This window comes from Pseudopodoces humilis, chromosome 4, assembly GCF_049639895.1.
Source record: "Pseudopodoces humilis isolate 2021_Gansu_Grassland_sample_001 chromosome 4, ASM4963989v1, whole genome shotgun sequence".
In the NCBI taxonomy this organism is placed as follows: Eukaryota; Metazoa; Chordata; class Aves; order Passeriformes; family Paridae; genus Pseudopodoces; species Pseudopodoces humilis.
The window spans coordinates 66,665,526-66,688,972 of record NC_142203.1 but is presented as its reverse complement, the minus strand read 5'-3'; the positions used below and the strand labels follow the sequence as shown (position 1 = coordinate 66,688,972).

Genomic DNA, 23,447 nt, shown 5'->3' with positions numbered 1-23,447 from the left:
GTTGCTCCCAGTTTTTAAAAGATCCTCCACCCAGTGCCTTTAAGGTGATTTTTAATAGTCCATTGTACCTCTCCACTTTTCCAGCAGCGGGTGCATGGTAGGGGATATGGTACACTCACTCAATGCCATGTTCCCTAGCCCAGGTGTTTATAAGGCTGTTCTTGAAATGAGTCCCATTGTCTGACTCAATCCTCTCAGGGGTGCCATGCCTCCAAAGGACCTGCTTTTCAAGTCCCAGGATGGTGTTCCGGGCAGTGGCATGAGGCACAGGGTAGGTTTCCAACCATCCTGTGGTGGCTTCTACCATTGTGAGCACGTACCGCTTGCCTTGGCGGGTTTGGGGCAGTGTGATGTAGTCAATCTGCCAGGCCTCCCCATACTTGTATCTGGACCACCACCCACCATATCAGACACCTTCTGCCAAAGGCTCCAGGACAGACCATGGCTCCCGGCTGCAGAGTAGAGCACGTTCTTCACATCTGGTCCTGTCCTGACTGGGCCAAGGGCTACTGCATGGGCGATCTCCTGTTTGATCTGAGCAAAGGCTTGCTGCTGCTCAGGGCCCCAATGGAAATTATTCTTCTTCCAGGTAACTTCACTCTTTACCAGTGACCAGGTAAAGAGGGCTCACAATCTGACTTTATTCAGGAATATGCATTCTCCAAAACCCTATGGCACCTAAGAAAGCTTGTGTTTCCTTCTTATTAGTTGGTGGAGACATTGCTGTGATCTTGTTGATGACATCAGTAGGAATCTGACGCCGTCCATCTTGCCACTTTACCCCCAGGAACTGAATCTCACGAGCTGGTCCCTTAACTTTGCTCTTCTTGATGGCAAAACCAGCTTCCAGGAGGATCTGGATGATTTTCTCTCCTTTCTCAAACACTTCTGCTGCTGTGTTCCTTCACACAATGATGTCATCTATGTACTGTAGATGTTCTGGAGCCTCACCCTTTTCCAGGGCAGCCTGGATCAGTCCATGGCAGATGGTGGGGCTGTGCTTCCACCCCTGGGGCAGTCAGTTCCAGGTGTACTGCACTCCCCTCCACGTGAAGGCAAACTGAGGCCTGCATTCTGCTGCCAGGGGAATGGAGAAAAATGCATTGGCAATGTCAATAGTGGTGTACCACTTCGCTGCCTTGGACTCCAGCTCGTACTGGAGCTCCAGCATGTCCGGCACGGCAGCGCTCAGAGGTGGAGTCACTTCATTCAATGCACGATAGTCCACAGTCAGTCTCCATTCTCCTTCAGATATACGCACAAGCCAGATGGGGCTGTTGAAGGGTGAGTGGGTTTTGCTGACCACCCCTTGGCTCTCCAGCTCTCTGATCATCTTGTGGATGGGGATCACAGCATCTCGAGTTGTTCTATATTGTCGGCGGTGTACTGTCGAGGTGGCAATTGGTACTTGCTGTTCTTTCACCTTCAGAAGTCTTACTGTAGATGGGTTCTCGGACAGTCCAAGCAAGGTGTTCAGTTGCTGGACACCCTCTGTCTCCACAGCTGCTATTCCAAATGCCCACCTGAATCCTTTTGGGTCTTTGAAATACCCACTTCGGAGGTAGTCTGTGCCCAAAATGCATGGGGCCTCTGGGCCTGTCACAATAGGGTGTTTCTTCCATTCATTTCCAGTCAGGCTCACATCTGCTTCCACCAAGGTAAAATCCTGCGATCCCCCTGTCACGCCAGCAATAGAAACAGATTCTGCCCCTACATGTCTTGATGGGATTAGTGTGCACTGTGCACCAGTGTCAACCAAGGCCTCATATCTTTGTGGTTCTGATGTGCCAGGCCAACGAATCCTCACAGTCCAAAAAACACGGTTTTCCCTAGCCTCTACTTAGCTAGAGGCAGGGCCCCTCTAAGCCTGGTTATCCTTCTTTCCTTTGGTATATGTCTTGGATGTTGCTTCAAGGGGATCGGACATGTCATCATCATCATACCTGGAAGTTTGGCTATGGGCAACTGGAGCTGCTTCCCTTTTGGTGGAACTTCCTTTGTGACTCTTCTCCTCCTTCAATTCACGCACCCGTTGTGCCAGAGCTGCAGTAGATTTCCCATCCCATCTCCTTATGTTCTCTCCGCAGTCACACAGGAAGAACCACAGCTCAGCTCGTGGGGTATACCTTCTCTTCTGATCTGGGGAACGTCTGTGTTGAGTGCCAGGACCTCTGATCTGTACTGCTGAGATTTGGAGAAGGTCCTCTTTAATCTCATCTCTAAGTTTCTTGTGATTCTCCTCTATCTTATCTTCTAATTCCTGCAGACATGTTTCCACAGCTGCGATTCTTGCATGTGTGGGGCCATGCATGGCATCTGCGTGTGCTTGAAGCTTCTTCGTTATATCCAGCATGGTCTCCTCGCTTTCATCCCGTTTCATCATTGCTAAAGCAGATGCATATTCTTGTGGCCTAAGTAGTACCAATTTTCGCCACATCACAGATGTACATGGCACCAAGTCTGGATTCTTAGTTGGTATGTCATCTGAAAAAACACTCTCTGCCACTGCCATTTCTCTCAGGCATTGGATCCCTTGTTCGATGGTTTTCCACTGCGTTTGCTGCATGTAGAGATCATCTACACACAGATATCTTTGGGCTACACTTTCAAGGACCCATGCCCAGAGACTATGAGGGTTAGCTCCCCTCATCATCCCCTGGTCGATAACCGGATCGTGTGACAGGGATCCCAGATGCCTCGCTTCAGTGCCATCCAGAACTGTAGCTTCACCTGCGGCGTCCCACAGACAGACTAACCAACTAATTATAGATTCATCAGCTCGTCGAGTGTAGTCCTTCCTCAGGCCACGAAGATCTTTCAGGGAAAAGGACTCAATATTAGCCTCTGATCTTGTGCCAGTTGCTTTGACTCTTGGTTTTGTGTCAGGAGGCGTTGAGGGTCTTTCTCTTGCATCATCATCATAATCATCCACTGGTTGATTGGTTTTGTCTGTGCACTTTCCACTTCTTGTGCTAGTAGCAACAGCCATTGGTTGAGGCTTGCTGTCCAGTTTAGCTACCAGCTTTGTAACTGGGAGGTTGGCTGCAGCCTGAGTAATTGGGGTAGCTGTTGATTTACCTCCCTGTCCCCTTCCTCCTGTTTGCTGCCCTACAGTATCCAGCAATGTACGGTACGCATATGCCAGGGCCCAGCTTACTGCAATGATCTTTTTTTCTTTGGAATTATCCTGACACTTCTCTTTCAGGTATTTCCCCACCTCAGCTGGATTCAGAATTTGTTCAAGTGGAAAGTCCCAAACTACAGGGTCAGAAAATTCCTTCAGGATTTGGCCCCTATCCTCCCATTCTCCACCCCACTCAGGACTTTCCATGCTTGGTTCAGGGGTCTCATCAGTCCCTCTAGAAATCTCAGCCCTCATTTTAGAGAGGCTGAAGACTGTATAGAGGAAACTTACCAGAATAAATGCCAGAAAGATGGTCTCTTTAACATCCAGGGGAAACTGAACACTCTCCAATAGTGATGTAACCAATTCAGAGGAGAAGAAGGAAAGGAAAGGTTGAAAAGCCTCATTCCCTGCTCCTCCTCTAACAAACTGGGTGCATAACCACACCCATGAATCCTTTATATTTGGAACAGACTCCAGCACCTGAATAAACTTCTTGGAAATCATAATCACTAGGCCCAATAGCTATTCTAATCCGTGCCCCTCTACTGTAAAAGCTATGTGTTAGGGACAATACTGGGGCTAGTTGTGGATAAGAAAATAAACCAAGGGACCATAAAGGTATTATAACCTCAAAAAAGCCTAGCGACCAGAAACACATGAAGGCCTGCACCCCAAAAGACATTATTAATTCAAACAGCATGGCTGGATGGCTAGGGACTGCTTTATCTTATCCCAATACAAAGTAATTGCCACTTCAATACAATCAGTACAGGGTTTTTCCACTCTCTCGTGCCACGTGCTGGGCGCCAATGAATGTATTTGTCCTGGTTTACGGCAAATTTGGGAGAAAACCTCCAGTGGGGCTCCCCCCCGGGAAGCAAACCCACGTGGCCCTTTTCTCCCACCCCCCAACTGGTTCGGGAAGAGATTTCTCTGAGAGAAGTGGAAAAAACCTGTTTATTTCACAGGCACAGCACTACCCAGCACAAAAATGAATGATATCAAATTACAAAACCTCTTGCCATTCAGAAGAAATGACAAACTTCAGAGGGTCTCTTTCCTGTGGGTGTTCTCTCTGTTATCAGTCCCTCTGGTGCTGGAAAATGCCGCTGCCCAGGCTGGGCTCTTGGTAGTCCACGGGTGCAAGCTCCTAGTGCTCCCCCGAGTCCCCAGTCCAGAGCAGGTTCGATTCGTTTCAGAAAAAGGGAAAGAAAACAGTCCAGGAAGACCTCTCTGCTCTGGCTAGTTGGAAAGCCAAGGTGATCTGTGTCTTGTTGTCTGTCTGTGCTGTAGTCAAAACTCCCGAAGCAAGGGGGAGCAAGTACAGTCTCTGATAACAGACTCGGTGCTTCTTTTCCACTCACTTTTACTCTTAGATGGAATTTTAAGAATACAAAACCTGTGTCTGGGTTAGGTGGACGAATGGGGATACAATTTAACATCATAATCAACCCAGGACACTTGTTTTGTTCAACCATGACTATTTTTGTGAGGGTGGGAGGGAGGAGGGTTGGTTGTGGCGGGACATCTCGTCTTTGAGAGGGTTCAGAGGAGGGACATAAGGATGATTAAGGGACAGGAGCATCACTTTTATGAGGAAAAGCTGAGGGAGCTGGGCTTGTTCAGCCTCCAGAAGAGGTGACTGAGAGGGTGTGGAGTCTCCTTCACCAGAGACGTTTGAGAACTGTCTGGACACAATCCTGTGCCCTGTGGTCTGGGATGGCCCTGCTTGAGCAGGGAGGTTGGACCAGATCACCCACAGTGGGCCCTTCCAACCTGACCTGTTCTGGGATCCTGTGTGGTTTGTCTAAGTGTATCATTTGCATAAACATGATACAGAGATGATCTTTATTTATTTGATTTTATGTATATGGAAATAAAACCAGATGAGAAAGATCAGGCACAGGGTGCTTTTAACTTTATACTCACATCATTGCTATAAAAATTGATGTTAAGTACAGTAAATGATCATATTGATGGCTAAAGTCCAGAACTAGTGTAAAAGCACAGAAAAAGTGGAACTCTTTAAATTAATAGCATTACAGTACAATCCTTCAATATCTTCAACATTTTTAACATTTTAGCACTTCTTTTGCTGAAATAAATATTTTATCCCCTTTCATGTATTAGTAATATATTAGTAACGTACATTAGTACATTTCTATTGCTAAAAGAAATACTTGCTTTATCCCCTTTTATGAGTTAGTAACATTTAATATTGTTTTCAGTAACACTTGAGATACATTTTCAACTTTAGAATGAGCACCATCATAATTTTTTTTTTGTTTAGACACTATTTTCCAAATTGTATATACTTTTATATACTTTTTTGCTATTTCTAACAAGACTCATAAAGATACTGTGTTGAAGTCCTGGGAACAATATAGGATGTTTTTATGGAGATTTCCAGAGAAAAGATGACTTAAATGTTTCTGTCTTCTGTAGCACACAGTGGGTTTTAAAGAGAAAGATCATGAGATCACAAGAAATAATAATGAGTTCCTGAAATTACTTTCTCTGAATAAATCTGTAAATAAAAGCACTGATATTCATGATGGGCTTGTCTGTCTTCTGTCTGCAGGTTCAGAACCCTTCTCACATTGCCACAGATCTGTGGTCCCTTTGTTGGTCTGAATCAATGCCAGCATCCTCTTTGTGTAACAGAGCAGGGATAACATTGACCATATCAATGTTAATGTTCTAACAGTGTTAAACCTCAAAAAAAATATTGACAAAGACATAGGTAAACATTGCAAAATTTCTTTCACAGCCTCACAGTAGAATCAGAGCTTTATGATCTCAGCTCTGGTGCACAGGTTTACATGATGCAGTCTTATAAGACCAGATCACCTCCTTCTTTATCTGTTTTTGTGGCTTCAGAGATGCCTTCCTCTTCCCTTGAAAATTTCTCCTCCCAGAGGATACAGATTTAATGGAAGTTAGTGAGTTAATGATGTCATAAAGCTAATTGGGAAGACAACAATCCTTTATTTTCTAGCTTCCTCCTGTTTGTCCTGGTTGAGGCCCTCATGATCCACCTGTCTCAGTGCCTGCAAACTGTTTCAAACACTGTCCTCCCAGGTTTTCTCTTTCGTGGGTGTGAAATGAAAAACCACAAACCAAAAGAAACCATAAAACATGTTTCCTTCAAAAGGCAGGATGCAGATGCTGTAGTGAGGTTTGCCACGCACTGAGCCTCCTTTGAAGCCTACAGTGGAGACACAGTCATTATCAAGAAAAGATATCTGAGGCTCCCACAGACTTGTTAAAATTGATAAGAATTTACCTAGGGGAAAGCTGGTTTTCCTGAGAGTATGTGACTCACTCTTACTGTTGAAAACATAGAGAAAGGATGAAGCTGATGATCTCAGAGGCACTTGATGCTCAAATGTAGCTGTTTATTTTTGGTGTTGTCAGTTCATGTCCTGCAGAGCATCTAGGAGTTCATAAACTCAGCACTGCATTTCTTTGAACGGTGTTGATGATACATGTGCAACATTAAGAACAAAAAGAACCATAACACCATACTTGCCCATAGTCTCTCAATGTTCATTAAGAGTGTTGCATCAGCAGATGGCTTCATGTGGCTTAATATATAACATGGTCGATGGATATGATAATTCTCAGGACAGAGTAAGGACAGCATAAATACAGTATATTGCTTTCACAAACAGGTTTTCAAAATTCTGGCAGTATTAAAAAAATAAGAATGAAGCGTCATATGCAATTAAATACAAATAACTGGTGCTTACGTATTTACTGTACAATAATTCCTGACAGTGCTTTGCAGAACTGTATTTATTTACAGTATTCTGTAGAGAGCAAATGCCATTTCAGTCAAAGTATGAAAGAAAACAGAGAAAAGAGAGATGCTTCTTCAAGGTAAACACTGTCATATCCAATGTCAAGATTTATGTGGTCAACAAGCCATCAAATTCTTACATTGGCCAAGTTTATTTTTTAAATTACAACTGAGAGGCTACTTTTTAAAGAAGGAAGAAATGGCAGTTGTTTCCCATAGACAGATTTTTAGGTACCTACACATGGATTTGCAAAGCAGCCCTAGGAAGATTTTCCTGACAAGCTCAGTCAATACTTTCACTTCATTTATACAGAAGCAGCAGGATCCAGAACAAAATAATTACTTTACAGCAATGCTTTTAAACAATAGGCTTCAATCTTTTTTATAATCCGGTCATTTTTCACACTCTTTTCTGCTTTGACAGCAGCAGGTAATTAACTGATCCCACTTAGCAGTACCACTAATAACAGAACTGCACCTTGCATGGCCTCTGACACCTGTTTGAATCTACTGGAGGGAACAGCTCCCAACATAAGATACTTGAAATACAAGATAAATAAAGATTTTTCTTCCTAGCTCTGTCCTTTTATATTACTTCAATTTATCACATTCTTCATCTGTTAACTTTCACAAATTGGTAATGAGGAGTTTCATAATGATTCCCAGTGCAGAGCATCAAAATACTATGGCCACACACACACCATCACATGTCACAGCATGTGAACACACTGAGTGTGTGTGTGTGTTTGTGTGAGAGAGGCATTAGGCAATCAGTTTCATCAAGTCTCCATTTCATAAAGCTCTGGAATTGCAACCGATCCAAGGAGGTAAGAGAGAATGATGTGCCAGCAGCGTCAGCACAGCAACAGCACCAGTGCTACTGACCCAGAAAGGAAACACTCCCCTGGGGAGATTTCTTCCAACTGCTTCTTGCAGTCCTAGTCCACATAGCGAACACAGAAAGCCACGAAGCAGCAGCCGATCAGCGCCACTGTGGATGCTGAAATCACGGTGACGGTGCTGCCAGCAACACTAACCAGGAGCCCCAGGCCCACGCCAAGAATGATCTGGGCCAGCTGGACCATGCAGGTCAGAGCAGCACAGTCAATGCCCTTCCCTCGCCCGTGCTCCCCTGCTTTTTCCCCTTCCTGCAGCTTCAGGCTCTGCAAAGAAGCACAGAACAAACCCCAGAAACGGGACAGTGTCAGCAACATGCAGCTCTTGGCCAAGACATTGTTACACCCCCCAGGGGCAGCGGGACAAGTCAATAGCTGCTCCCATTCTTGTACCACAGAGGCTACAGAGGCTATCACAGAGATTTTACAAGAAACAGTGAATTTTCCAAGCTGCCACCAAATTGTCCAGTTTTTCTCATCGGCAATTTTTTCCTCTATTCCTTCTCTTACAGAAGTAATTGAAAATTGACTGGGAAAATTGTACATTTTTTCAAGTTCAGGTCAATTTGAGCTCTGTTAAACTGACATTTAACAGTACAGGTCTTCCTGTAATGGATAATTTAGCTCTGACTCATGTCTGAAGGAGCCATACTATCGTATTATCAAAGAATCATCACAGAATGGTTCATGTTGTAAGGAACCTTAAAAATCATCTTGTTCCAATGTCCTTGTTGTGAGCAGGGACACTTTCCATTAAACCAAGGTGCTCAAAGGTACATCCAACCTGGCCTTAAACACTTCCAGGGATGGGGCATCCAAAACTTCTCTGGACAACCTCATCCAGTGCCTCACCACCCACACAATAAAGAATATTTTCATGATATCTAACCTAAATTTACTCTCTCTAACTTTTAAGCCGTTCCTGCTTGTCCTATCACTATGTGTCCTTGTGAAAAGTCCATCTCCATCTTTCTTGCAAGCTCCCCTCAAATACTGGAAAGCCACAATCATGTCAATCTGAAGTCTTCTCTTCTCTTCTCCAGGCTGAACAATCGCAATTCTCTCAGCCTTTCCTCAGAGGAGAGGTGCTCCAGCCCTATGACCATTTTTGTCTCCTCTAAACTCGCTCCAGCAGGTCCCTGTCCCTCCTGTGCAGGGACCCCAGCTCTGGATGCTCCAGCTGGGTCTCAGCAGAGCAGAGCAGAGGGGCAGAATCCCCTCCCTCCCCTGCTGCCCACGGGGCTCTGGATGCAGCCCAGGACACGTTTGGCTCTCTGGGCTGTGAGTGCCATGGCCGGGCCATGTCCAGCCTCTCACCCACCAGCACCCCCAGGTCCTTCTGGGCAGGGCTGCTCTGGGTCTGTTCATGCCCAGCCTGTGCTGATACCGGGGGCTGCTCTCACCCAGGTGCAGCACCTGCACTTGGCCTTGTTCAACCTCATGATGTTCCCATGGGCTGCTCCTCAAGCTTGTCCAGGTCCCTCTGGATGGCTTCCTGTCCTTCAGGTGTGTCCTCATGCCTCAGCTTGGTGTCATCAGCAAGCTTGGTGAGGGTGCACTCAATCCTTCATCTATGTCACTACAGAAGATACTGAATCACACTGATCCCAAATACAGACCCTTGAGGGCACCACTTGTTACTGATCTTCATTTGGATTCTCAGTCATTAATCATGACCCTCTGGATGTGACATCCTACCACTTTCTTATCCATCTAACAGTCCACTCATCAAATCCGTCTTTTCAGTTTAGAGGGAAGGATGTTGTGAGGAACATATCCAAAGGCTTTACAGCAGTGCTGATGTACCCCACACTCATACAGGCAGGAACCTGAAGTTACGGCTCAGAGCACATCAAGGAAATCAGTACTAAAATACAAATATAACACTTTTATTGCTGGGGATGAAAGCAACCTGAAAACAAACATCCGGACTAGGATTCTTCTACACTGCTGAGGACCACTTTTAATTACTAATCTGTGTATCTGCTATGATATATATATATAGCAGAGCAAAACTCTTTGTTTATTATGTACAAGTGTCTTGCATATTAGCACCCTGTGAGGCTGCTGGATCACTGGAACAGGTTAACTAGAGGGGTGATGGAGTCTCCATTCTTGGAATCATTCAAACCAGACCTGGGGCAGCCTGCTTCAGGTTGCCCTTCATGAGCAGCCTCTACATGATCTCTGGGGGTCCCTTCCTCCAGAAAGAAATTACTCTGTTTTATTGGGAGATGATGTGATAATTTACATACTTATTTTCTTCCTGCATAGGCTGTTAAAAGGATGTTATGTTCCAACGACAAGAAGTTCCCACACTGTAGGCCAGCGGCACCACTGTGTTCTGGTATCCAAATTCTCTTAGCCATTAAGATGCTTTTTGCTTTTTGCAAACCCTATTACCTTGCCTTTGAGCTACACAAAGCTCACAAGTACTGGAGACAAACAGTCTCTTCCTAATCCAGTAGAAAAAAATTGAATTTGGGTCCTAGGGAACAGTAGCACAGAACAGGAGCTGAAACAGGAGCATTATAAAACACATCACATGATTTTGGTAGAGTGTATAGTGGGGGAAAATATCTGTTCCTTGTTCTGAAATTATAAAGTCCCAATTTTAGACACTTTTTAAAATAAATTATATTTATTTTGCTGGTCTGTTCCCAGTGTTCCTGTGTGGCAGTAGTTCTGACCACAAATACATGAATCTGTAAATGAATTGTGCCTGATGTTTGCTCTTTAATTTTTTCCTATCTTGTACATTATAGAAGATTTGAGCTAAACCCATTCATATAAAATCTAACATAGAATTATATATCATTTGACATCTGTCATAGCTAGTACTATACACCAAACAAGAAACAGCTGGTTGTCTTACAAGTATGACACAAATATGTTGGCCTATTAAGTGTAAAGTTCATGCACACTTTAGCATATTTTATTTCACTTCTGTCTTGGAATGGATACAAATTTTGCATTTACTCCTCCTCTCTGAGTTGGCTGACCTGAGGTTAGAACTAAGATCTTACCCTAACCTGGGCTCATTCCCAGTCTTTTGTTGTGTGTTTATAAAACATCATGATAATTCTCTGTTGGAAGGAGCAAAGAAATGAACTGAAAAATTAAGAAGCATATATATGAAATATTTCATCACTTTGAGACACCCTTCTAGCATTCAGTTGAATAATTAAAGACTTTTGTTGTGTTCGTCATTCAGAGGGTGCTGGTAAAAGCTGTATGGAAGCACCTGGTCTATCCTGATCTATACCTGATCTATGTGCCACTTTCAACTATGTTTTATGTGGTCTTCCAATGGTTCAACATTGCCTTTATTAATTTCTTCAGATTTCCCAAGATATACTGAGAACTTCTAATTTTTTCCAACTCTGCTTAATCTTTCTTGTTTCCAGCTGTTTGACTGACTTAAGAGAGTTGAGAGAACTTCCATTAAAGAACTCAACACTTTACAATACATGAAGATCCTGCTGTGTCCAGTAACATGATACAAGCTGTGCAAGTTTTTCCAGATTTTCCTTGGAAACAGGATTTAAGGCCATGGAGGACAAAAACCCAACCACAGACATTTAGAAAGATAATGAGAATGTGGTATAGGATTTAATACTGAACTATATAAAGCTGTTTCTGCTTGAATGTCATTTGTTTATTAATGAAGAGCTTTTGTAACACTTTGCAGTTAAATAAAAGTTCTGACAGCCTTTACAGGCTTGTTATTAACCTCAGGAACTCAGAAGTCAAGTCTTCTGCTAATGTGGCTGGAAGGAAAGATATAAGGAAGGTAGGACTTGAAGGCAACACAAGTGGAGGGAGCCCTGTTACATGCTTACTGCCTGAACTCATACTGTGATTGGCTTTGTTTCAGACGTGATGATAAATAATTATTTGTTAGGCCATTGAAGGCCTGTTGGGAGAGTTTGGAGCTGGGATGTTAACTCTCTCTGTCAGAAACTTCCCATTCATATGTGTCATTATTAATACTTCAAAATTAAAATTAAAAGCTGCTCATCATTTCTATCCAGTTTACCCCCAAAACAGGTTGAACAGACAGATATAATGCTTCTTGAGACATTGCACTCACCTCTTCTTCCCTGTGATACTCTGCAATGAGGTGGAATGGCACTGTGTACAGTGTGCTGGACATGACTCCAAAGAGTGAACAAAGAGCCAGAGTGGAATACACATTGGGAAACAAGCCAATTAATCCAGTACCCAGTCCAAAAAGTAGGTATCCAATGAAATAAAGTCCCTTTAATCCTATGTATGGCAGAAGGACTTTCTGCAAGTCTGTTAAAAGAAAGCAAAAATGCCGATAAGATTAAACAAAACAGGTCACATTTTATCAGGGAGCTCCTTTTAAGGGGTTGTATCTTGTAAAATGCAATGGAGATAATCTTAATGATTTTGGAAATTACCGCAAATTATTGTAGGTATAAACTTGCCAAAGAATACTTGCTCACACCACCCAGAGCTCAACCTGCAGCTCACACTGCAGCTGCACCCAGAGATAGTAGTGCTGAATAGGTGTTCATCCACAGAAAGGCCACACAGAAATGCCTGCAGTTAAGGCTCCAAAGGTGAAAACATTTCCCTCAAGCCTCTTTTAGATGCTCAAATCAATCCTCAAAATGCTACTTATTTGAATTTTTGGATCACAAGTAATTTTTTTAATCCTTGGGAAGAGTTATGGGGAGCTGGGCAGCTGTGCTAGCATGCTTACATGTAATTTTGCAGATCAAGATTCAAGCTTCTGGCAGACCTTCTGTATGAAGAATGCAAATGGGGAGAGGCCACCTTTGAGAGCCTACAGCTACAGCATTGCTAGGTGAAAGAGCACCTAAGAATTTGGTGTGGCAGTTAATTACAGAATGATTTTTAGTGTTTAGGATCAGTTCATGTGCAGAACAATGTCCTACTCCCAAAGTGACCCGTCATTATGTGGTCATGAACCGTTTGTACTAAGATATGAGTTTCTAACAACACTGAGAATGTAACATTCCTTAAAGCTTTAATGTAGAAAAGAAGTCCAGGAAATTTAGCATCCCTTTATGCTTTTAAACAATGGCAAACAGCAAACACAGTGTTGGGGGTTCATTCATGGGTACTTACAAGAATAGACTGATGAAGAAACTGCATTGATGCACAGTCCCCAGCACCCCATCTCTACCCCTGTTTTGTAGGTAAGGTAAAGTGTGGAGTTGTGAGGTGCATAAGGATTCCCGTGGTACACAACCTGAAAGAGACCACGAAAGTCACAGGAGGCAGGGATGGCTGCGTGTAGGGAATGTCTCCTCCTTATGGGCACAGGGCCCCTTCCCTGGTAGGGAGCACCCAAGAAATCTGTTAAGTAGTGTCCTAAACCCCCATGTGTAATTCTCTAGGTTTCACACTCAGGTCTCCTGGACTATCACATCCCAGGCTTTGCCTCATTTGTTACCCTCTGTCTTTTCCTGCACTGTCTACTTTACATCAACTCATTTGCTCTTTTATCCTTTGGGTGTCTCACTTCCAACTAACTTTCTCTCTCCACTTCTGCCTTCTTGCCTTAGCCTTTCTTTCCCTAATTTATCTACAATTTTTTTTCTGTTTTCTCTTTCAGGTTTACCTCAACACATTCATTTTTCCAAACAGTTATTGTCTTATTCAGTTACTTTTCTAGACAAGCAAAACTTTTTTCTTTCAGTTGTTCATCTATGCTGCAGGGAAAAAAACCCTCCCCCTCACCTTGCCTACAAAGACAAAAAAGGCAAGGAAATGGGAATACTGTGTAGAAACCACAGAAAATAAGGGAGTGGCAGTGAGAGATTTGTGCCAGGAGCATATTAATTCACTGGAAGAAAGAAGGCACATTCATATAGGGAAGAATCACTGGCAAGGACATTCAGTCCCTGGGAATGGCACAGAAAAGGCATCACTGGGTATTGTGAAGTTGCTGAGAAAAGGGACTCAGGACAGACAAATGCAAGAAGATAAAACTTTCTGCTACCAAGTAGCTCCCTGTGTGCAAAGAGCTGCATGGCCTGAGGCCAGGGAGGCTGCATAACAGGTGAAGGGCTTTGTGTGGATGCTGCATACACACCAGTACAAGGCCAGCTGCATCTAAGCACTGCCCCAGCTAGAAAACCTGCCCATGTGGGAACAGCTCCCAAGCCAAAGCTGAAAGTGGATGTGGTTGGACCAGCTCTGAGAACTTGCCTTAGAACAGTCAAAAACAGCCTTAAAAATACTAAAGGTTTTCCCCAGTGATTTCACGTACAGGCTTGGAACAATGGCCTGACCTTAATTAGCTGGCTTACAAAACTATTGATGAGCCATCCGGATAGAAATGGCTCTGACACCAGTGTCATTTTCCTCAGGATAGTAAGACCATTTCATTTCCTTCTGATGGAGCAGGAGATGCTACAAGGAAGGAACAGTGAGAGGTTATTATGCTTTACCTGTCCCATGAAATCCGTGAAGAAGAGCATATTGGACAGGAAAGCCATCCATCCAAAGAGGTGGCTCACACACAGACAGCGATAATGGGATGGCATGCTTAAAAGTGTCTTCAAGAGTGATTTAAGGGTCATCTGCCTTTTTTCCTGAAAGCAAATATTCAGTATTATTGTCCTGAAGGCTAATGAAATAGCTGACAGCAAATACAGAAGGCCTTAGTAATATCTTTTAATTGCTAAACTTTCAGTCTTTTCTTTTCTGCTTGGAAGGGTTGCTTGGTACCAAGTTTCCTTCAATTTATTAAATTCACAAAAACTGTAGAAGAGATGGATTATACCAGTAGGAATGTAATATTTCTTGCTGTTATAATCAGTAGGACAATTATTTACATGTAGAATCACAGGGAAATTTTCTGCCAAAGCAGACTCAGGGAGTTAAAAAAACTCATCAATGAAAAAAACCCCAATTAACCACCAACAAAAACAACCAGAAACAAAAGTTATTTATTTAAAGAAGCCGTCAGCTTTACACTGAAAATTTAAAGCTGCTGCAGAAAAAAGCTATGCTCAAAATACTCCTGAAAATTAAAATGTGTCAGTTGTGGATTTCTGAGACCTTATTCCCTTTCCAGTCTATGTGTTAAATTCCCCAGGAAACTTCTTTTTCTAGAGAAACTTCTAACTTCAGGCATATAATGAGATTTCCACTATGCACTGTCCTTGAAGCAGGGAGGAGCTATGGTTCACCATGGTAGCACACAGAGAATGTGAGCTCCAGCATCTGAACACCTCATACCATGGGAGAAATAACTCGTTTCACAATCAAAACTTAATTGGTGCTGGCTAACAAATCTCACTGATGAGGAAAATAAAATTTTCTCACCACCTTTAATCACCCATGTTATCTCCCTCATCTCAGCCCTGTGCCCAAAAACTCTGAGTTTCTTTTCCAGTCATTGATCAGATAACTTGTATTACTTTTTTGTTTTTAAAGTACTATAGGTGTGTTTGATATCAGGTATTTTGACACATAATTCTTCCTGTATTAAAGCTCCTGCATGGTTCACTGCTTTTAAAGAAAAAAAGATACTATTTTAACTGTGCGCGATGGAAACTTCCAATTTCTTTCCTAATGTTTGGAGACAACAGTCTCAGAGAAATGGTAAGGGAAGATGTATGTTATGAAATGTGGAAGAACTGCAAAAGTTATGCTAATTACTGGAAATTCCTGGACCGGATTTTGTAATCGATTTGCTGTAAGATGTCATGTTTTCCCTTCTCTCTTCAGTGCTGTACTTCTCAAAATTCTACTTTCCTTTGAAGTAGGCTATGCTGCAAGCTACTCTATGAATAATCACCACATATAAAGTTGGAAAATACTCTGCTTCAGTATGAGGTTTTTAATCCTCATAGGAATGCCAAAATTCAAGTTGCTGACTTCCACCTTGGACTGTATATTGTCCAAATCCCTTGGAATTTCTCTTGACATCACTGTCTCTTTTTAAACAGGGTAAGCTTTATATTCTTCTACAATTATAAAAGGAAAACAAACAAAAAAATTCCAGATGGACTCATTAGTGTTATTTCAAAGATAATTACTATCGTTGGCTTGGCTTAATTTAGCTTGTAATTCTTCCACTCTGCTTTTTAAAATAGCCTTTCCAAGCAAAGCTTTAAGATAAGATCATGGAATTACAAAGGACAATGCAGTGATTACAAACAATAGTTTGACAGCTAAATAGAAATGTTTTCTTTCTATTTAGATACTCTAGAGAGTGGAAATGGAAACCAAAAAATGCTTCATGTACACATTCAAAACATGCAGGCACACAAATTACATGCTAATTTAAATAACATTCTGAAGTTTGGCTCTGTTTAAGCATCTTATTCTTCAAAACCTCACAATACCAAATAATCTCTACAAAATCACTACAACTCAGGGCATAAGGTAGTAAGAATACAGAGGAAGCAATATGCCTTGGGTTTTACGGCAGTAGAAACTGAATAATTTGGCACCATTCAAAAGAATACAAGGCTAATTGTTTTGGGTGTCTGTTCATGCTGTGACAGGTCAAATTCTATTGATAATCATGTTAGCTATTAGTATGTGAGAGCATAGGATTAATTTAGAAGAAATATAGCCATGATGCCTTCAATAAAAATTGAAAAAAAGAGACTGAAAAACAGGAAGCCAAACCATTTCTTCAAGGAAGTGATTATGGTAATGAATGAACTCAGAAAACATGTGCCACAGGAGACAGATCATTAGAGCAGGGAGTGTCTGGCATTCATACATACAAAGAAACATGAGACTGATCAAAGCACTGGGGGACTCTAACAGGCTGCCCAGCCTAATCAGAGAGGAGGGCAATGGCACAGGCTCACCCACAGTGGACACCACAGCTTCACCTCCAGTGCCAGACATGGAGCTCCACGTTACTCATGTTACTGACTCCATGGAATTATTTCTTGCCAAGGCAGAGCCTGCCCCAAACCACAGTCTGCTCCCCCCACTTTCACTGCATTGCTCTCTCATCTTTATTTGCCTTCTCTTTTTCTTTTCTTTAAGAGCCTACATGGTCCAAGCAATCAATGAAGCTCAGCATCTCTAACAATTGGAGGATGCAGAGTGAACAGTGCTGGTGAAGGGTGCTGGCTGCTCAAGTTGCCCTGCAAGTGGGGAAGCTCAGGCAGCATCACAGTGCTCTTACCAGATTCTCCCTACAACTTTTGCCTCACTGTCTGCCCTACTCTGTGTTTGCGTGGCATTCTCATCAGGCAGTGCTTATTTCCTATGTCTTGCATCTGGTGTAATAATATTTTTTTCTGGTTAGAAACACCAAGTGCTATTATAAAACAAATTACAAATAGTAAAAGATCATATTTCCCTTTTATTTATAGATTAAACAAGAGTATTGCATTCTTACTTATAACCATTTGCACATGCTTAGTATGTTTTACCTGATTTATCAAACCTTTCTATCAGTTTATCAGGGATGGATATAATGCCAAGACATCAAAAGTGAAATTAAAGTGAGAAGCAATTGTATCACCACTATTGTGTTATACTTTGCTTACCTAGGGTAGCATGAGATAGCCATGAGGATTTCTAACACTGAAAGTCATCAATCAAACAAATGATCATCTGTTCCCAAAACCATGCTAGAAGTGGGCTCCCCAGATATTTTTCTGGTAGATTCACCTTTTCCTAGGTGCCTTAGATTGAAGAAAAATCTCATAAAAATGCATCAGAAACAAAGTAACAGTGAGGATTTAAAAGAACTCACTGTTCTCTTGCACCACAAAATTTTGCCAAAGGCACAGCTACAGTATCACTTGGGCTCAGGTAGCAAGGAAGTACTGCTGTAGAAGCATCAGTTTTAAACACATTAATGATCAATGAAATGTTGAGCAGCTGAAAACCTAAATGTTTACTAGACATTTCACAGGTACTATGTAGAAAACTGTGTGGACTTTGGTGAGAATTAGAGACCTACACCAAAGATTAATGGTCTGCAGTCTTTGTCCACAATTTTATGCTAATTATATCAAGCATAAAGGACAAAGTAGATCCTATTTACAATATTCATATGAGGAGGATATCAAGAGACTGACATTGAACAGAAAGCTGAGCCATCTCCCTCATCCCTCTTGTGGGCAATACTGTCTAAAGGAAAAAAAAAAAAAATTAAAAAAACCAGGCAGGCTTTCTCCTGTTTCTGTATCCCTGTGCATGTGAAAGGACTCCATTACAAACAATCATCATTAGCAAATTAAGGGGTCTCCAAGGATGCAGATATATCCTGTAAAATCATCTCTGCACTCACCTCTGTGCGTGACACCACCGCACATTTCTCTGGCTTGGCTGCAGCCTTTATTTCGGAACATGTTGATTTTAAGTAACCGTTCTTGATTTGCTCCTCTGTGGAGTTGTATTTATGGGGTTCAGTCGCTTCCAACAAGAACTTTGTCTCTTCATTCTCGTATCTGAGTGGGACTTCAGGAATACTGCACAGATGTACAGTAAGGCAGATTATGAAAACCAAGGCTGCGAAGAAGAAAATCACCTGGAATTCTGATGCCAAGGTATATCCTAGTATAGTTTGACCCCAGTCCATAGCACCTGTGAGGTAACCCAGGGCTCCTCCCAAACCTACAATGGTGGGGGAAAAGAAAAGGAAAAAAAAATGTCTACTGGCATTGATAAAATAAACAAAGAGTACATAATACCCTCAATATGTGATGCCCTCTAGAAATGATGGAATAATCACTCAACAGATACGTATCACAAGAAATAGGAATACTGAGCTAATCACATACATGAGCAGTTACTAAAACATCTCTTGAAAAATCTCAGATCTGTCAGGCAGAGCTCTCCAGAAACTACCTGAACATAAAGCAATATAGGCTCCATCTCTTTTTATGACTCTTTGAAGCTCCATTTTCTTTGAAATGGTAAATAATACAAGTAGCACTAAACAAAAGCCTACAAGAATTTATGTGGTTTTCTCTTTTTTTTTAATTTTCACAGAACAAAATTTTTTAAATTTTTAAAATTATATTGAGACTATACTTTATATATAGAGAGAGATATATATAGATATATATAGAGATATATATCTATATAGATAGATATATCTATACTTTAGAATTTGTAAAATGTATTTTATTTATCTTAGTCCAAGCAGAAATACTGCCTCCATGTGATACATACACCCAAAAGCAATGTTAGGTACTTATACAAATCCAAGTACCACACCACTTGGAAAAGAAAACAGAAAGGAACAAATATAAATGCGTAATCCATTTACTAATTTTCTCAGAAGAGGTAGACTAAAGGGTAAAATGAGAATGCTACTTTGTGCTTTGAAGTAATAAACCCAGTTTTCAGTCAGTTTGGGTTTTTTTACAATTTCTTCTGTTTGTTATAAATGCACACAGAGGTGCACAGGAACGTGCTCTCTGTTACACTCTGAGCTCTGGTAGGGGTGGCACCTTTGCAGAGTCCTGATACCTTGTTAACCAGGTGGCTCTGGGGTGATGGATGGTTGGGAGTTCCACAGGATAGGCACCTTCCAAGAACTTGGAAGCATTTCTCTCCTTCTGCTTAGGAGAACTGATAACAGTGTACAACAAAGCTGCATGTCTAATAAAAACTAACAGCACCTGCACTTGCTTCCTGAACAAAACATGGGATTTTGATTTCATTCTGGACTTTCTGTACCTTTCTTGCCCTCCTGCATCTGATTATGGCCCTCCTTCATTGTGTTCTATGGCATTTCACAGGGGACTGTATCCTTGATTGTTTTCAGAAAAAAATTTATGCTATTAGTAACTTTTTAAAGAAAATCTACACTACATGTTTTCAGTGTATGTTTGCAGAGAGAATGTTTGACATTTGAGGATGTCTTTGCATGCTGTTTTGAAAAAAAAGCATCATGATATTGGATATGCAGCCTGAATGTTGAGTTCTTGGATGTGTGCACTCTTTCTTCCACTTGAATAAGTGGCCATGGATTTCATAACTGCACAGCTATCAAATTTCATGTTCTAACCCTGAACCAAAGGCAAAATGGAGAGTAAAATCTTAGAAATATTAAGTATAAAAGGAAGGAAGGAAATAAAGTGGGAAAAAGAATGAATATCTAAAACAGAAGCTGGAAAAGAAATGGGAAGATTGCATTCAGTGTCTAATAGGAATAAAATGGGGAACTATAAACGTAAACTGTAGGGAATGGATATTAATGTTACAGTTTAGGGAAAACTAACACCAAGGCCAGTGAATTGCTGGAGAAGACTGCCTTGGGAGGCTGTAGAACTCCAATCAATGCAGGATTTCAACACCAGGCCAGGGAACTTTCAGTTAGGAAGGGTTAAGATATTGATGAACTTGCTGTGGAGAGCACAGGATGCTGGACTAAGTCACGCACTCTGCCCCAGTCTTATTTCATGTTGTCCCACATCCCTTCTCACATCTGAGTATGCATAGGCAGCTAAATCTGTAGCTTCAAACTCGGGAGACATCCAAACTAAAACTGCAACCAGAGTTGTGCTGAATATACATGGACACTCAATACTCTCTCTGTCCAAACAAGTGAGTCTTTAACATTTTATCTGTCTGTTTCTAATGGATAATACAGATTTCATTCCCATGTGGCTTTAAGCTTCCCTTGTTATCTGTGTTCCTGGACACAGGTATTTCATGTGTCCAAAATCAGCCAGCTGTCAGTAGCTGCTACCCCTCCCTCCTTGAATAGAGTAGCTGCTACTGAGACTACGTATCTCTGCTCCTGGAGGGGGCTCAGTAGCCACAAAAATCTGCTTTAACAAAGATTGCATGACTTCCCATGCAGTCTGCTTTTTGTCTAGTACTTTCATAGGGACTATTCTCAGACATAGCAGGAGGTTCCTCCTGGGTCACTTTACATGTACACAGCCTTAGGTGTCTTCCCTATGCATTTCCTCAACACAGGGCTCACACTGTACAGATGATTTCATAGAATCAGTGTTCAGGGGTTGGAATGGACCTTAGATATCATCCAGTCCCACCCACCCACCTCCCAGTAGACCAGGCTGTTCAAGGCCTTATCCAGCCTGGCCTGGAACACTGACAAGGGTTGGCCATCCATAACCTCCCTGAAAAACCTATTCCAGTGTCTCACCACTCTCATAGATGGGTTCTTCCTAATATCCAGTCTAAATTTCCACTTATCTTCCTAAAGAAGTGTCCGTCTCCAACTTCCCTGTGGCCCCCCTTCAGACACACAACCTTCTTTTCACCAGGCTGAACAGCCCCAACTTTCTCAGCCCATCTTCATAGGAGAGATTCTCCAGTCCCTTAAACAACTTTGTGGCCCTCCTTTGGACTTGTTCCAACAATTTTGTGTCCTTCTGTAACTCAGCAACATTCCAAAAATGTATGAAGGCAAATGAAGCTGTTAATTTCATTTGAAGGAAGTTGAACTGAATCACTTGGACCTATTTTGTGGGAGTTATGAATTTCTGAATTTTACTCAAAACTCCTGTTTCTATACAGCACATACTGGAGTGCTGCTGAAGAATGGAAATCAATCTGTTTGTGCAGCTCCTGTTCTATGTCACATGACGAGTCTAAAATGTTATTTTTATGCGCAATAGCAATGAAACAAGCTACATCCATTCATTTTTGCCTTAGCAAAAACTTTAAAAAAAACCAAAACAAACTGAACAAACTTCACTTTTTAAAATAACAAACTACTCTTAAATCATGTCTATGTTGCTGTAATTGTTCGTGCCTGCAACCTTCTTCAGAATTCTTGTAGCAGCAATCACAAGTTGCTGCTCTTTGGAGCAGTGAAAACCCAGCAACAAATGTCTCATGACTGAAGTGCAGGATCAGATGATCAGTTCATTCAAGATTAGAAACACAGTGAGGATAAAATCCATGCAATTAGCTTCCCCTCCTTTGAGAGGTAGGGAGAAAAAGAAGGGATCAGGGTACCTGTAAAGAGGGCGTGGTAATGCAGACCCTTCTCTTTATCCTGATGAGAGCAGACATCAAATAAATATGCTTTGATGGGACCATCAATAAAATCAGCTGCAAAATCAAAAAGTACTACTCCCAGCATGGTAATGACTATTGCCCACGTCCGCTGCTTGTCTCTCTCATCGATGAAAGCTAAAAAAAGAAAAACACCCTCATTCTGACAGCAACAATGCCATGTTCTGCAAAACCATATTCAGTTTTTCCTGATACCTCAAAACCTAAGCAATGACTGGTTACGTGAGAGAGTCCAGCAACACCACAATCTCAACAGAGAAGCAGGAGAGCTGAGTCCATGTGCACTGAGCTGGGCTAGATTGACTTACTGCCTTGAGTCAGCACACACTCAGAAAGCTTCAAGCTCCACAACCAAGTGCATCACTATCCTTAATCTATTCCTTTACACCTTCAAGGCATGCTCTGGTAGCCTAACACATGCATTTTGTAATACTTGCAGTTTATTCTCTTTGTCCCTCATACTCTTTTAGATAACCAAGAGTTGACTGCAACATCTCTTTCTGGGTCAGTGAGATCAAGTACATTCAACACCAATAATATTGAGGAAGACAGACTATATAATGCATAGAACACACACCTCCCCCATCTGCCTAGTCAGCAACGACTTTCTATCAACACTTTAAGCTACATCCCAAGCTAAAATGTAACAATAGGGATGGCACTCAAATTTGATTTTGCATGTTTCAGCTGCAACAGGGTTTCTAAGCAGTTAGGGATTTTTGTTTTTCACCAGCACAACAGCCCTGAGTCAAACCAGTGCTGCCGTAATTAAAGACGAGTATTTTGAATACTAATCCATCTAAAATAGGGATGAACAGGGATTCAGTTGGGATATGTATTACATCACAAAACCAATACTACCATTTAAGTTAACAAGGTAGATCTTAGCTCATAAAAACTTCTATGGCCTAAATCTTTACCTGTAGGAGCTTATCAGGCAACCAAACCAATATCCAGCAACTGCAATCACATGCACAGAGTACAGAACACGATACACAGGGTACATAACATGCAGTGTTATGACTGAATGCACACAAAGATTACAGTGCTTCCCAGCTCCTTCAGTGCACCCGAGTCACATGACACCAAATTTTAACAGTGCATTTTAGGAAAGAAAGGGGGAATCCCTCTCCTTTTTCTGATTCAAAAGGCTAGGATGAGTTTTGTCTGTTAGCATAGCGCGTGCCCCTCACTCACCTGAGATCATCACGTCCCCATTGAGGTACAAAGCCATGCCTAACAGCATTATGATGCCCAGACCCAGAATGTAAGGTCGCCTCCTGCCCCAGCTACAGGTGCAGTGATCACTGGCTGAACCTACCACGGGCTGCAGCACGAAGCCCAGGATAGGGCTGATGAGCCACACGAGACTGTAGAGGTTCTTGGGCAGCCCTACACTGAGCAGCACTGGCGTGACAAAGGCAGCCTCCACGGCATAGCAGAACTCCCGGCCGAACATGGCCATGCTGTGCATGACCAGCCTTCGCACCGCGCGCCTCCTCGGCACCGCTGCTCCGCTCCTCATCACTGACTGCCTCAGAGCTTCCTCCTTCTCCCTGCTGCCATCCATGTCGGCCTTGGCCACTCCAGAGATGGGCGGAAGAGCCCCGTGGAAGCTCTCTTTCGTTAAGGTCAT

General features: G+C 42.2%; 1 protein-coding gene across 1 annotated transcript; it reads right to left on the bottom strand.

Annotated features, from left to right (window-relative positions):
• Positions 1-6,898: 6,898 nt before the first annotated feature.
• SLC45A2 (solute carrier family 45 member 2) lies at positions 6,899-23,447 on the bottom strand. The gene is made up of 7 exons (XM_005527987.2): positions 23,009-23,447; positions 21,752-21,928; positions 18,099-18,424; positions 14,275-14,418; positions 12,947-13,070; positions 11,919-12,124; positions 6,899-8,092 (listed from the first exon to the last, which is right to left on the bottom strand). The coding sequence occupies exons 1-7, from the start codon at positions 23,445-23,447 to the stop codon at positions 7,868-7,870; spliced, it is 1,641 nt and encodes a 546-aa protein (XP_005528044.2). The 3' UTR covers positions 6,899-7,867.